Here is a 15,498-nt window from a genome sequence, read left to right on the forward strand (position 1 = left end):
TAGCCATATAAAATCTGTCCTGATGGGTTTTGGTTATATTTTTATACCTCATGAAAAGGGAAGAAATTAAATTAATTAATTAAAACAAAAGATGGGATTTAAGATAAATCTCCCTAGTACAAGTAATTCTGGTTTTCCTATATCTCATTCAACATTTTCCTGAATGTACCCAGATACACTTAACATTTCTTCCCTGAGGGATAATTAACACTGTCACATACTTTGACAAGTTTATACATACATACACACACACACACACACACACACACACACACACCGTACCAAAAGCCATAATTAAATAATTGCACCTGGAAGTAGCAAGCATAAGGTTTCAAAGGTCTCATGCAATATTAACCCACAAATTCTAAATGTACTTATGATTGTGGAATCCCATTTTTAATTACAACATAAATTAACAAATCTAAATAATACAACTACCATAAAGCTAAAATTCTCATTTATGCAGCTATGAGTTAAAAGAAATATAATACCACAATCTATTGCATTTTCTGGCATGAAAGCAAAAACACAATACAAATTTAGGCTTTTCTATCAAAATTACAAGAACTAACCTTCTACCCAGAAGAATCCAAAGACACAGAAAAGCATCTGCATTATTTTACATATGAGGTATATGGAAAAAAGTCTCTCCCCAAAGTAGTAAGAAACAACTTCTGATTTCCTAAGAAACTTGTATTTTACATTTGTTTTTTTCCTGAATCACTTACGCAGCCACAAAGAAACTCAGATATTAAAGAACTAGAGAAGTTAAAAGATGTCCTTTTCAATAGCCAACAGTCACCAAAGACTGTGACAAAAGAAAATAGATATAAGTATTCCATGTTACTATGCACAAGCAAGCCCAAAGTTTTACTGCTTCACTAGTTAAATCACTAAATGTTAAGCATTATTTCATGAACTTAAATGAAATCTGGTATATAAAGAGAAAAAATACGCGAGAAGTGAAACTTACTTTCTATTTCACAGAAATATTATTATTATTTTAGATTATTTTACTCCATCTAAAATAATCCTGTGACCTTGTGGAAACAGTCCTGGGTTAAACACTTAAAGTACATTCCTTTACCAAATGTACCAGTACATTACTGCTCTGAAAGCATTCAATATGTCTACTATGTTCTCTAGATGTATATTTATACACTGGTTTAAGCCATTTGCAGAAAATCAACAGAAACCCTTAAAAACGTTTGACCTGACATGCAACTTTAAGACATGTGAGTTTTAAATTGACAGATCTTTACATCTTTCGTAATGGAAATTATCAGAATATACTCTGAAAGTTAAGTGATTCTTCCACAGAGCAAATTTAACTTGACCTCCTAAATGGTACAAATTTGACACACCATTTAGAAGGCTAAAAGAAATACTGATTTACTTCTTCTCTAAAGCAATACTGTTCAACGAAATTATAATGCAAGTTACACACGTAATTTTGAATTTTCTAATATCTATGCTAAAATGATAAAAAATACAATTTTTAAAACACTTACTAAACATGCCAAATATTATTTCAAGATGTAATAAATATCATTAAAATATTTATTCTTTTACAAATTGTACTAAGTTTTCAAAATCCAGTATGCATTTCACACTTTCAGCATATCATATTTTCAACTAACCACAACAACCTGGTCCATAGTCAGAATGTGGCTAGTGGCTACACTATTGAGCAGTATACTTTTTAAGTAATATTTTGAGATCTGACATACCACTCTGTTTATAATTAGTTCACATTCATGTCTCCTTTTTAAACTGAAATGGCTGCGACTACAAATATAAGCAAAACTGTTAATTCACTGGATAAATCAGGATCAGATCCCCCTTATCTGGGGATGTGGTTAACACACACAATAAGTAGCAAACGGATTATTCCTTATTATGTCTCAAGTAGACTTCAGAGATGGTGCTGATCAACATGAGCAAACACAATTTGTACCAAAAACACAGGTTAAACACCAAAACATTTTTATATCAAATCATAGCACTGCCTTAATTCTAGCATCCCTTCCCCTCTCATTCTTAAGCACATACTTCTATGCAATTTATTTATAATATTGCTCTCTAAATTTGATAAATTTTGTCAACCATACAGTCACCATTCAAAAATAAACAGAACACTATATAAGACACAAATGAAAAAAAAATCAACCAGCTACTTTTAATACAATTTGTCAACCAATCTTAAATTCTGAGTTCCACTGAATTTGATTCTTCTCACAATTCCAATTAATTTACTGCTAAGAATTTTCCCAAGTCATTAGGATATTTGCTTGAAATGTAAATAATTCCAACTATGTGTTTTCTAGAAAATAACAACTACAACCATAGCTTAGCACATAAAATTTGTCCTTTAGGCAAGTTACTGAATAAATCAAACAGAAACAACTATACTCCTGTTTAATGCTTTTACATTTTGTAACACCATATTCAACAATTTCTAAATTTGGAAAATCAGTTCAGATTGCACACAAGCACTAACTTGAAAACTTAAAACCTTACAGGTTTCTACAAAATACTTGTGAATAAATGTATTCCACAGAAAAACAACAGAAAAATCAACACCACTCAAATCTCAGCAAGAAGCACAAGATCAGTATATTCATAAGTACAGAATATATGATACATGCTAAAGAGTATTTTCTCCTAATTTAACTTAATTCACCTAGGCAATTTTTGTTTAAAGAACTTGCAAAGCTTTAAGGAAGCAAACATAGCTAGCTAGCCTCTTCTGCTGCACATACATACAAGGATAATACATTAATCTCCTGATATCGTTCCACAATTTAGAAATCAAAATAACAAAATTTGTTTCTTACCTGCAGTTAGGAGAGGATTAAGGGTTATTTCAGCTAGCTCCTTCTGAATTCTGTTAGTGAAATAGGAACAGACAAAAAGGATTTGAGACAGTCTACAGAATAACCAGAAAATCAGAATGCCCTCTACCATCATGCAGGTAAATGCAAGGCTGGTTTTGCCTTCAGTAATGCTAACATGGCTGCTTCCTCTTTGTTCTCAGAGGCATAATCCAAACTCCTTAACAGAAAATTTCAGCTTTTTTCTCATTTGCTACTGGAAATAGGTAAGTCATTTACACCTGATTTGAGAAAGTCCTCCACTACTACTCAACAAAAGGATATAAAATCTATTTTAAAACTCTTTTTACCAAAGAAATTCTCTTTTCAAGCTTATATGCAAACGAGACAAAACAGAAGGAGGAAAAGCACTAGAATATTTTTGACAATGACTTCAATACACTTTTAGTGTGCTAAAAATTAGAAAGCTATTGCAAGAGCACATTAATAGTTTTGTCAATATTTTATCTGTTTTAAAAAGAGTTTAAAATTTACAAATACATTTAACCAATGAAAAACTTCCAAGGACTATTTTAGCAATCTTACTTAACCATTTCTTTTCTCTGATCTTAGGTACAGCCCGTAAATGTAAATTTCATACTCTTGGAGGAAAGAGGGCCTTGAGGTAAGGGGAAAAAGAGCATTTCTCTGATTTTCTTGAAACTTAAAATGTTTTCAAAAGTTGTTTATTGTTCTCTCCACAAGATTACAACACACTGAGAAGAATTTTAAAGTATTTCAAAGACTGCTGCTATTCAATATAATATTCTCAAGTTCATTAATGTTTGATTAATGGCGAAATGACGGTGAAAATGTATAGAAAAATAAGAACATGAATAAAATGCAATAATTGATCAGTTTTTATATTTTCTTTTTCTTTTAGTTGTGATCAATGAAAAACAACAAAACATCAACATTAGGTAATGCTATAGGTACATTTTATGTTTGATACAAGAGTTCTACTCAATACAACCACTATCACTAATGGAGTCCCATTGATGGATTTTTTTTTGCCATCAATAGAAAATAAAAGTCAGCAGGAAACAAATAATCTTTCACTTACAACCAACAAAATGTTTTTTCCTGCTGTTGTTTTTCACTACTATGTCAAGAACATCCACGAGTTTTAAAGATGTGCAAAGTTTTAACAGCAAAGTGACTCCTGAGATTGTTAATGGCTACTTTTCAGTTTTATTTGTTCTCACAAGAACAAGGAGGGATAACTATAACTACAAAAAAATTATACCTATTATGAAGGATTTAAAGACTTGTTTGTAAAACTAAGCAAATTTAAAATCTGCTTTCAAAAAAAGCCAAGGCCTGACATTCAACATTTTTTAGCAAATATAAACTTTTTTGATCATTTCCTTTCATGAAAAGTGACACATTTCCTTTTATGAAGCTGCCACCACAGATGCCTGGACTGACACCCACGTGGACACGTGCTAATTTCACTCAAGAGTATAACTCACAAAAGGAAACATCCCCAATATACCATCTAATTCAGTTTCACAAATTTTCCTGGCCAACTCCTTAAACTGTCAGGATGAGAATTCAGTCTCTAGGACTCTTCCTGAAATTACCAAAGTACAGAATAAGTTTGCTTAGAAGCATAATTTTAGTGAGGACGTTTTCATGTCCCCTAAAGGATGACAATTCATTCAAGTACAAATAAAATTGGTCATGAAGTATTTCTGGAGTATTGTTCTTGATGTAAAAATAAAAGCATCCAATTGCTTGGAAGACAACCTGACAATGTTACCTTTTAGCACTAGTGGATAACTTAGCAGTGGTTTTGCTAGAGAGTTTGGTGCTCTTCTTCTGCTGGGTGGCAGAAGGTTCTTTCTTCATGATCTTCAGGCTCTGGAGCAGCAGGGTCTTCCTGGTCCGACTTTGAACTGCCACTGCTGGTGCTGGGGCTGTCATCATCGGACATTTGCTTATCACTGGCCATTTGATGAAGTTATCACTTGGAAAACTGTTTTAAAGAGAAAAGAGAAGAGGGAAGAAATGTTAATCTAAGAAATCAATCAACAGCTTTTCCTTATCTTAATATCATTCCCAAACTGTATCTCTATAAAAAGTCTTCAAAAGTGTTCACATTTATTGTATGAAAATATTACTGGGGATAGGATGAATCTTACAATGCCAGCTCTCAGGGATTGTCCGAAATCACCCACTCACATTTTTCTCCATTCCTTGGATAATCTATCAATTGTCTACTTTCTCACAAGGAATGAAAAAGATTTGCCGGGGAACTAAAGGCAAGGAGTATTAACAACATAACTGTAAATAACAATTTCATAAATAACATATATGAAATGTTTCACAAATAACATTTATGAAAAAATGTTAAAAAGTCACTGCATGTCTAAATATTCACAGACTGACATGGGTCAGAGCTACCAAATTCCCTTTCCCAGAGGAAAACATACCCTGTTAATCGCTCATATGCTTATTTAAGGTGAACATTCCTCTTCTATGCATGTAAAACCTTTAAAAACAACACTGGGAAATTTAAAACTCAACTAACAAGCTGCTCTATCCTTTTCCACGGCCAGCAGTGAAGATTCATCCAGCCGCCATCATAGGAAAAGCAGAATCCAACCTGCACTTTCGGCAAAGCTCCCCACATCACGAAAGTTCCTTGCTCAATCTTTACATCACGGGGGACATTTTATCCAAAATTAACGAAAAGAAGGGTAAAAGCCCAAGGAAAAACAACAAAGCCCCAAGAACTGCAACAAATGTCTGTGCCCTCATAGGCCAGCCGCTGCTGCTGCCAGCGACCACGCAGCTCCGCTGCCCTTTGTGGGGAGGGCCGCCCACGGACAGCTCGGCGCCCCAGCCGCCAAGCAATAGGAGCAGCCAAAAGGACCCTCAGCTCCCGGACACCGGGTGGTGCGGAGCCCAGCGTGAACGTAGCTGCCGCCGCCGCTGCTCTAACTGCCCCCCACACGGACCCCAGCCCCACCGCCTTACCCCGCGGCAGGAATGAGGCTGCCGCCGGCACCACCCCGGCTGAAGCCCACGCGGACACCATCCCCGCTGCCCTACTTCCTGGCGGGAACGAAGCTACCGCCGCCGCTAACACAGCCCTAGCTGCCCCCAAAGCCGACCTCACTCCCGGCAGGAACGAGGCCAAGGCAGGAACCAGGTCGCGGCAGGAACCAGGCCACGGCAGGAAACAGGCCACCGAAGTCGCCGCCGCTGCCACCCTGGATGCCACCACCACGCCGACGCCACCCCCCCCCCCCGCCGACCCCGCCCACCCCCTCCCGCCAACGCCGACCCCCCCCCCCGCCTTACCTCGGGGGAATAACGAAGCGCAGGCGGCCGGGAACGAGGCCGAGGCCGCCACCCAGGGTGCCACCCCCACTCCGACGCCAAGGCCCACCCACCCCGCCACCCCCCCCCCCCCGCCAACCCCCCCCACCGCGCCGCTGCCTTACCTCGGGGGAATAAGAACCGGCTGCGGCCGGGAACGAGGCCCAGGCCGCCACTCTGGCTGCCACCCCCACTCCGACGCCGACGCCCACCCACCCCGCCGACCCAGCCCCCGCCGACACCCCCTACCGATGCCGACACCGACCACCACCCCCCCAACCCGACCCCACCCCGCCGACCCACCCCCCGCCCCCCGCCGCTGCCTTACCTCGGGGGAATAAGGAAGCGGCCGGGGCCGGGAACGAGGCCGAGGCCGCCACCCTGGCTGCCACCCTGGCTGCCACCCCCACTCCGACGCCAACCCCGCCCCCCGCGGACCCCCCCCACCGATGCCGACACCGAACACCACCCCCCCAACCCGACCCACCCCCTCCGACCCCCCCCTACCCCGCCGACCCCCCGCCCTGCCTTACCTCAGGGGAATAAGGAAGCGGCTGAGGCCGAGAACGAGGCCGAGGCCGCCACCCTGGCTGCCACCCCCACTCCGACGCCGACCCCGCCCCCCGCGGACCCCCCCACCGATGCCGACAACGACACCAACCACCACTCCCCCAAACCGAACCCACCCCCTCCGACCCCCCCCCCAATGCTTACCTCGGGGGGAATAACGAAGCGGACGCGGCCGGGAACGAGGCCGAGGCCGCCACCCTGGCTGCCACCCCCACTCCGACGCCGACGCGGACGCCCACCCACCCCGCCGACCCCGCCCCCCGCCGACCCCCCCCATGCCGACACAGACACGGACCACCACCCCCCCAACCCGACCCCCCCGCCCGCCGACCCCCCCCTGCCTGCGGCCTTACCTCGGGGGAAAAACGAAGCGGCCGCGGCCGGGAACGAGGCCAAGGCACCCACCCTGGCTGCCACCCTGGCTGCCACCCCCACTCCGACGCCGACCCCGCCCCCCGCCGACCCCCCCACCGATGCCGACAACTACACTGAACAACACCCCCCCAACCCGAAACCCCCCCCCACCGACCCCCCCCCGCCGCTGCCTTCACTCGGGAGAATAATGAAGCCACCCTGGCTGCCACCCCCACTCCGACGCCGACCCCGCCCCCCGCCGACCCCCCCACCGATGCCGACACCGACATGCCACGCCGACCCCCCCCCCCGCCGACCCCCACAACCGATGCCGACACCTACACGGACCACCACCCCCCCAAACCGAACCCCGCCCTCCGCCGACCCCCCCCCCCCCCCCCCCGCTGCTTACCTCGGGGGAATAACGAAGCGGACGCGACCCGGAATGAGGCCGAGGCCGCCACCCTGGCTGCCACCCCCACTCCGACGCCGACGCCAACCCACCCCGCCGACAACCCCCAACGATGCAGACACCGACCCCCACCCCCCCAACCCGAACCCCAACCCCCGCCGACCCCCCCCACCGCCGCCCGCTGCCTTACCTCGGGGAAATGAAGCGGCCGCGGCCGAGAAAGAGAACGAGGCCGCCACCCTGCCTGCCACCCCCACTCCGACGCCGACGCCCACCCACCCCGCCGACCCCGCCCCCCGCCGACCCCCCCCACCGATGACGACACCGTACACCACACCCCAACCCGACCCCCCCTCCGCCGAACCCCCCCCGCCGCCCCCCCCCCCCCCCTGCCTTACCTCGGGGGAATAAGGAAGCGGCTGCGGCCGGGAACGAGGCCCAGGCTGCCACACTGGCTTCCACCCTGGCTGCCACCCCCACTCCGACGCCGACCCCGCCCCACGCGGACCCCCCCACCGATGCCGACACCGACACCGAACACCACCCCCCCAACCCGAACCCCCCCCCCCGCCGCCCCCCCCCCCCCCCGCCCTGCCTTACCTCAGGGGAATAAGGAAGCGGCTGCGACAGGGAACGAGGCCGAGGCCGCCACACTGGCTGCCACCCCCACTCCGAATAAGGAAGCGGCTGCGGCCGGGATCGAGGCCGAGGCCGCCACACTGCCTGCCACCCCCACTCCGACGCCGACGCCCACCCACCCCGCCGACCCCGCCCCCCGCCGACCCCCCCCACCGATGCCGACCCCGACCACCACCCCGCAAACCCGACTCCCCAAGCCCGCCGACCACCCCCACCCGACCCCCCGCCGCTGCCTTACCTCGGGGGAATAAGAAGCCGCTGCGGCCGGGAACGAGGCCCAGGCCGCCACTCTGGCTGCCACCCTGGCTGCCACCCCAACTCCGATGCCGACGCGGACGCCCACCCACCCCGCCGACCCCGCCCCCGCTGACCCCCCCCATGCCGACACAGACACGGACCACCACCCCCCAAACCCGAAACCCCCCTCGGTCGACCCCCCCCCCCCCCCCCGCCTTACCTCGGGGGAATAAGAAGCCGCTGCGGCCGGGAACGAGGCCCAGGCCGCCACTCTGGCTGCCACCCCCACTCCGACGCCGATGCGGACGCCCACCCACCCCGCCGACCCCGCCCCCGCCGACCCCCCAAGGATGCCGACACAGACATGGACCACAACCCCCCCCAACCCGACCCCCCCGCCCGCCGACCCCCCCCCTGCCGCGGCCTTACCTCTACTCTTGGTTGTGACTAAAATGCCAATTGGCTCCCTTCTTTATGTGGCCCTCTTCCTCATTTGTCTCTTCATTTTTTCTTTACTCTCTCTTATAAGGACACTTTTACTGAATCTAGGTTCCCCTAATCCTGTAGGTTCTCATTTTTGCTCCTTACCTGAATTGTAACTGCAAAAATGCTATTTCCAAATATGGTCTTTAGAGGTTCTGAGTAGATATTTCAGGGGACACTATTCAACTTGTAACACATTAATTCATGGAGCTATTTTGCTAAATATTGAAATGTGAAAAAATTACCAAATAATTGTCTTAAAACAGATTTCAAACTCTGACCAATGAACTGACTAAATAATTTGCATCAGGGAGCATGAGAAACACTTAAAACTTCAGCCAGTAACTCAAATTCCCTTGGAAATCTGAGTCTTCAACAGCATAGTGTGAGGTGATTCATTAACTTCCTAAAACTCTCCTTCACATCTTTGTTCCTGAGGCTGTAGATCAAGGGGTTCAGCATGGGGATGACCACTGTATAAAATACAGAACCTACTTTGACTGTGAGCCATGAGTTTTTGGAATTGGGTACACAATAAAGGAACAAGACAGTCCCGTGAAAAATGGTGATGGCAGTCAGATGGGAGGCACAGGTTGAGAAGGCTTTTTGGCGTCCACCGGTGGAGGGCATTTTCATGACAGTGACAAAGATGAAAATATAAGTACTGAGGATGATACAGAGGCTGCTCACCTCATCAAATATGGCAATAACAAAACAAATCATTTGGCTGACAGAAGGGTCTGAACAGGATACAGAAAAGATGGCAGAGTGCTCACAGACAAAATTGTTGATGATGTTAGACCCACAGAAGGATAATGCCAAGACAAAACAGGTGTCACAGAAGAAACTATACCCCATGTGTAGGTTCCAGCCACTAATGATGCACACAGATTCTGGGACATGATGACTGTATAGAGGAGAGGGTGACAAACTGCCACGAATCGGTCATAGGCCATCACTGCCAACATGAACGTTTCGGCTACTACAAATATACAAGCCCAGAAGAATTGTGTGATGCACCCTGCAAAGGAGATGGTTCTGTCTTCCACAATCAGGTTCTCCAGAAGTTTGGGGGTCACCGTAGTGGAGTAACAGAAATCAATAAAGGACAAGTGACTGAGTAAAAAGTACATAGGGGTGTGAAGTTTGGGACTGATCCTGATAGTCAGGATCATGCCCAGATTCTCCACAGCTGTGACTGTGTAGATGATCAGGAACACCAGGAACAGGGGCACCTGGAGGTCTGGGTATTCTGAGAAGCCTGAAATTCTGAGAAGCCTGAAATTCTACCAGGAGGATGAAGGTGACTTCAGAAGTCTGGTTTGCTTTAGTTAACAGCATGATTGTTGTTGGAAGAAAAAATATGAAATAATAATAAAAGTAATAATGATCAAATATTAATAGAATAATTACCCTATATCAGGCAATGTTCTAAAACATTAAAAATATTCACTTAGATCTCTAAAGGGAACAATGAATTGTAAACAAGTAGCTCCATAGATATGTGAGGGAAATGTGGCATATACAAAATTGTGGCACTTTTTTACATTTAGACAGTTTGTTAACTATGAGCTGGGTTGTGGAGTGGATCCTCAGTGGCATCAGTTAAGAGAATTTGTTTATGTTAGGAGAAAGAGAACACTCTTCTGCCGTGTTATAGAAAGCATGTTTCACAGTTCCTCCTTAAACTAAGTAGCACTAATGAAGCAATGAGAATACATTTAGCACTAAAATGTTTAAAGGAAGTACTGGGAGACGAAAAGCAGAGAGGAGTTGGTACTGCTGCAGGTGGGATGCCTAGACTGAGGTCATAAGTATTTATGAGTTGCCCCAGAAATCAATGAGACATAAAACATGTGGACATTAAAGAAAACATAGACTTGCATGCCTCCAAGCTTTCTGTTGATTCCTCCTTATGTCAAAACACTTGCCTCAGTGTGCTAGAATAAGGTAGCAACCTGTCAAAGAGAAGAACATTCTTTGGACCTGTTCTTTCACTATTTAAGGTCTGAGAGATCAGACCTTAAATATCAGTTCTCCTAGAAGATAACTAGGTACTATGGCCTTCAGTATAAGAAAGTTCCCTGCTTTAAAAGGTACAGGACTTCAATGATTTGTAAATTGCATAAAATAGCAAAAGACATATTGTCTTACATATAACATCCTCTTATTTCTACAAGATTTTGAAATGTTGAGAGTACTCCCCTGAAAACCTTGTTCTTATTTGTAATGGACTCCAGGAAATTCTTTTTCAGATTTCAAATATTATTTAATTATTAAGAATTAGCAAATACATCAGGCACCCACAATAAATTTTGGTTAATTTTCTAGGAATATGTTTCAGAAAACACAAGGATAAAGGGGACAGACAGGAGCAGGAGGAGGGGTGGAGGAGAGACAGAGAGGGAGGAGGGGGTGGGGGAGAAATAGAAAAATTTAGAAGTTTATTCTGACTTCTAGGTAGAAAAGAAAATGAAGGTCTTACTTATACCCCTATGACCTGGGGGATTTAGACCCTAGAGAAAGTTTACTAAATTACTTTGAACACAGAAATTAGACTAAGTGTCTTAGGTGGCATTGCACAAGAATTTAATTTCTTCTTAATCACTTGAGACAGTGCCTCATCAGGCCTACTCCATTAATTCATTTTACATCCTTTAACTATGGAAAATTTACACATTGACTTGTCAAACATGATAACTATAATAAAATATAAAAGAAAAGGTAAATAAATGGTAATGCAATGATTAATAATTAACCAAAAATTGTTAGTGATATGAGGTGAGGTAATCCTTATGCAATGCATACTTTTTTTTTCTTTTCACATTTTTATTGGTTCATTATAGTCATGCATAATGATGGGATTTGTTATTACATATTCACACATGCACATAATACACAATATAACGGTGTAATTTGGCCAATATCACTCCCCAGCACTTCCTGCCCACCTCCACCTCACATATCCTGGTCCCTTTCCTCTGCTTATCTCCCTTTGCTTTTCATGAGATCCCTTCTTCCCCATCTTTCTTTTCCTTTTTCCTATCTTCTATATATGAGAGAAACCATGTGACCCTGACCTTCTGAGTTTGACTTACTTCATTTAATATAATCATTCCTATTTCCATTGATTTTCCTGCAAACAATATAAATTTATTTATCTTTGTGGCTAAACAAAATTCCACTTTATTTATATACCATATATTCTTTATTTATTCATCCATTGATGGACACCTGGGCTGGTTCCACAGTTTGCCTACTGTGAATTTTGCTGCTACAAACTATATGCATGATACATGCATATAACATGCTTTAATTGTATCCACCTCTCCTGTAAGCCCCTCTCCTCTTTAGTAAAAGTTCCCCTTCTACTTTAATGTTATATTTTTGTTGTTGTTGCTATATTTTAGATTCCAAATATGATCACATTGGTTATACAGCCATGATTATACATACAGGCATACTAGTGTCTGGGATCCTGCAATCTTTACACGTGGAAAATAAGAATTCATACCCCATTTGAATCAAATGTATGATATGTTAAGATCATTGTAATGTTTTGAGCAACTAACAAAAATAAATAAATAAATAAATAAATAAATAAATAAATAAATAAATAAATAAAGATTTCACATATGAAAGAAAAAAATAATACAATACTTGTCTTTTTGAGTCTGGCTTATTTCACTTAACATGATCTCCAGTTCCATGCATTTTTCTTCAAATGACTTGGTCTTGTTCTTCTTTACGGTCAAATAGTACTCCATTGTGTGTATGTAACAAGTTTTCTTTACTCATTCTTTCATTAGTGGGAATATAGGCTGATTGCATAACTTGGCTATTGTGACTAGTCGGTATCATCTATATCAGCCTTTCAGATCTGAGGAAGGCACATCCATATTAGGACTCAGTGAAAACCCCAGGAGAGCCATCCCTAAGACACATTAATAAATTATGAGATGATTTGAGTTATAAAAAATTTTTGTTGCTCCATTTTAACTGTGTCTTTAGTGCTCCATGGAACTCCTTTTTCACTCCAGCAGTTCTTTCAGCACTTTTAGGATAAATCACTCTTCTAAATATCCTATCTTATCAATGAATAGCAGTCATTTTCTTATACTGATAAAACATTGGCTGATACACAGTCTGTCTTTAACAGAATTAACAGCAATGGGCACACCATTGTTTTTGAACAAATTATACTTCTTACATTCAATCTCTGTTAGGACAATTACATGGGAGGACAACTATGCCTCATCAGTCAAATTCTTCAAAGTATAAGAATGTGGTTATTATGAAGAAATTGTAAAAAGCACAGTGCCGGTTAAGGTTTACAAATGTTACTGAATATTTTTACATTGAACCATATATGAAATGTGCACAATTATGATTATATGCTTAAATATGTATATACATATATTATATAATTACATGCAGTGTATATGTAAGTAAATAAGTAATTTCTAACTATCTACATCAGTTTCTATGATAAAATGATAAGATTCATCTATTTTTTTCTGCTTTTGCCCATTTATTCTTGATAGGCCTACAGCAAAAGTTCTTCATGAAACAAAAAGTTGCATCTTCCAAGAAAATAACTTTTTAAAATAACTGGTCAGAGAAAATCTCAGCAGTACCTCCTACTACACTCCCTTCTCTTTTCCTTATATTACTGAACAAGTCATAGACAAGAATTTATTCTGAAATATTTGATTTCACTTATCATGGACAGATACTATGAAATGAAATTGCTAAGTTCTTTGAGAATTCTTTTCTAGAACTTCATATGCCATTTTTAAGCTGACTTAGAGTTGTTTTTTTTTTTTTTACCCTCATCTGAAATGTATGAGCATTCCTGATGCTCACCAAGAGTTGGTTTTTCAGTTGTTCTCATTTTCAATTATTCATTCATTTCTAACTGAAGAATCTGAAGTTTAAATATTATTTATTTTTTAGACATAGAATAACAAATATAATAATATTATATTGAGTGACAAAGAGATTTGGTGACAACTAATTTTCGAAAAGTGTCCTTCACATCTTTGTTCCTAAAGCTATAGATCAATGGGTTCAGCATGGGAATCACCACTGTATAAAACATGGAAGCTACCTTAACTGAGAGCCAAGAAGTTTTGGCACTAGGAGCACAGTAAAGAAACAGGACGGTTCCATGAAATATGGTGATGTTGGTCAGGTGGGAGGCACAGGTGGAGAAGGTTCTCCGACGCCCACTTGCAGAAGGCATCCTCATAACAGTGATCAAGATGAATACATAGGACATAGTGATAATTATCAGGCTGCTCACCTCATTGAATACAGCAATAATAAAACATAGCACCTGGCTGATATAAGGGTCCGAGCAGGAGACAGAAACAATGACAGAGTGGTCACAGATGAAGTTATTTATGATGTTAGATTCACAGTACAACAGGGCAAGAAGAAAATATGTGAGTGTCAGGGAGCACACTACACCCCATGTATAAGACCCAGCCACCAGAAGAACACAAAGCTTCTGAGACATAATAGTGGTATACAGCAGAGGGTTACAAACTGCCACAAAATGGTCATAGGCCATTGCTACCAGCATGAAAGTTTCTGTCACTGCAAAAATGCTAGCAAAAGAAAACTGCATGACACAACCAGAAAAAGAAACGGTTCTGTCTTCCACAACTAAGTTTTCTAGCAGTTTAGGTGTGACTACGGTGGAAAAACAGCAATCTACAAAGGACAGGTGGCTAAGAAAAAAGTACATGATTGTGTGGAGTTTTGGGTTGACCTTGATGATTACTATCATTCCCAAATTTCCCACTATGGTGGTGATATAAATGGACAAGAAAACCAGAAAGAGTGGTGCCTGGAGACCTGGATATTCTGAAAAACCCAGCAGAATAAAGGTGGGCCTGCTGCTTCAATTTCCTTTAGAAGACATCATAAATCCTCTTGGCTGAAAAAAACAATCCTGACAATCAGAATTAATAGAAAATAAAAAAAAATAAAAAATAAAATAAAAAATATAGGGAATAAAGAGGTGTCGTGTGTGATGAGTGACATAAGAAGTGTGGTACCCAAAGAACAGCCACAGCTGAGCCTGGAAATTTCTTAAGATATAAATTCTCCAGTCCCATCAACCTTCTGAATCAAACACCCTGGGATGATGCCCACACTTTGTGATTCTAGAAAGCCTCCAGAGGGTTTCTATCTATGCTAAATGTGAAAAATATGTGGTAATATCTTTATTATTTAAAAGTCACCCTTCATTAGTATTATTCATGTGGAACTGAAATAAATATAGCATAAAGTAATCACAAAAATTGGAAAGGGAAGCAGAACCAAAGAGCACCTTGTTATGATTTGAAGATTTACACTAAGGATTGAAGAGAGCTTGACATCACCATTGGTGACCCACATATGGTCGTGTAAATTGCTTTTGCATTTTACACCTTTCTAAACATGATACAAAATCAAATCACCATAAAATTTAGTAGTTGGACTGTGCCTCAACCAGCACAACCAGACTAGCAAGTTCCATCAGGGGGCGATGGGAGATAGGAAGAAATAAGAATCAACACATGCATATCTTGAAAATAAAGCTGCAGTCCATTG

The 15,498-nt window shown here is 43.0% G+C and overlaps 1 protein-coding gene and 2 pseudogenes across 1 annotated transcript in view; all 3 read right to left on the reverse strand.

Annotated features, from left to right (window-relative positions):
• The window catches only part of LOC124090920 (transport and Golgi organization protein 1 homolog), a gene marked incomplete at its 3' end in the record, with an annotated part of 41,714 nt that extends 33,248 nt beyond the window's left edge, over positions 1-8,466 (reverse strand). The window contains 3 exon segments of the mRNA XM_058578490.1: positions 2,838-2,887; positions 4,636-4,851; positions 8,414-8,466. Of these exon segments, the coding sequence (XP_058434473.1) occupies positions 2,838-2,887; positions 4,636-4,802 (217 nt within the window).
• Positions 8,467-9,267: 801 nt separating this feature from the next.
• LOC124090921 (olfactory receptor 5D13-like) lies at positions 9,268-10,236 on the reverse strand (annotated as a pseudogene).
• Positions 10,237-13,876: 3,640 nt separating this feature from the next.
• Positions 13,877-14,827, reverse strand: LOC124090923 (olfactory receptor 5D13-like; annotated as a pseudogene).
• Positions 14,828-15,498: the final 671 nt, after the last annotated feature.

The sequence above is a fragment of the Marmota monax genome, unplaced genomic scaffold (assembly GCF_021218885.2).
Source record: "Marmota monax isolate L192 unplaced genomic scaffold, Marmota_monax_Labrador192_F-V1.1 WCK01_AAM20220418_F8-fsc01466, whole genome shotgun sequence".
NCBI classification, from domain to species: Eukaryota; Metazoa; Chordata; class Mammalia; order Rodentia; family Sciuridae; genus Marmota; species Marmota monax.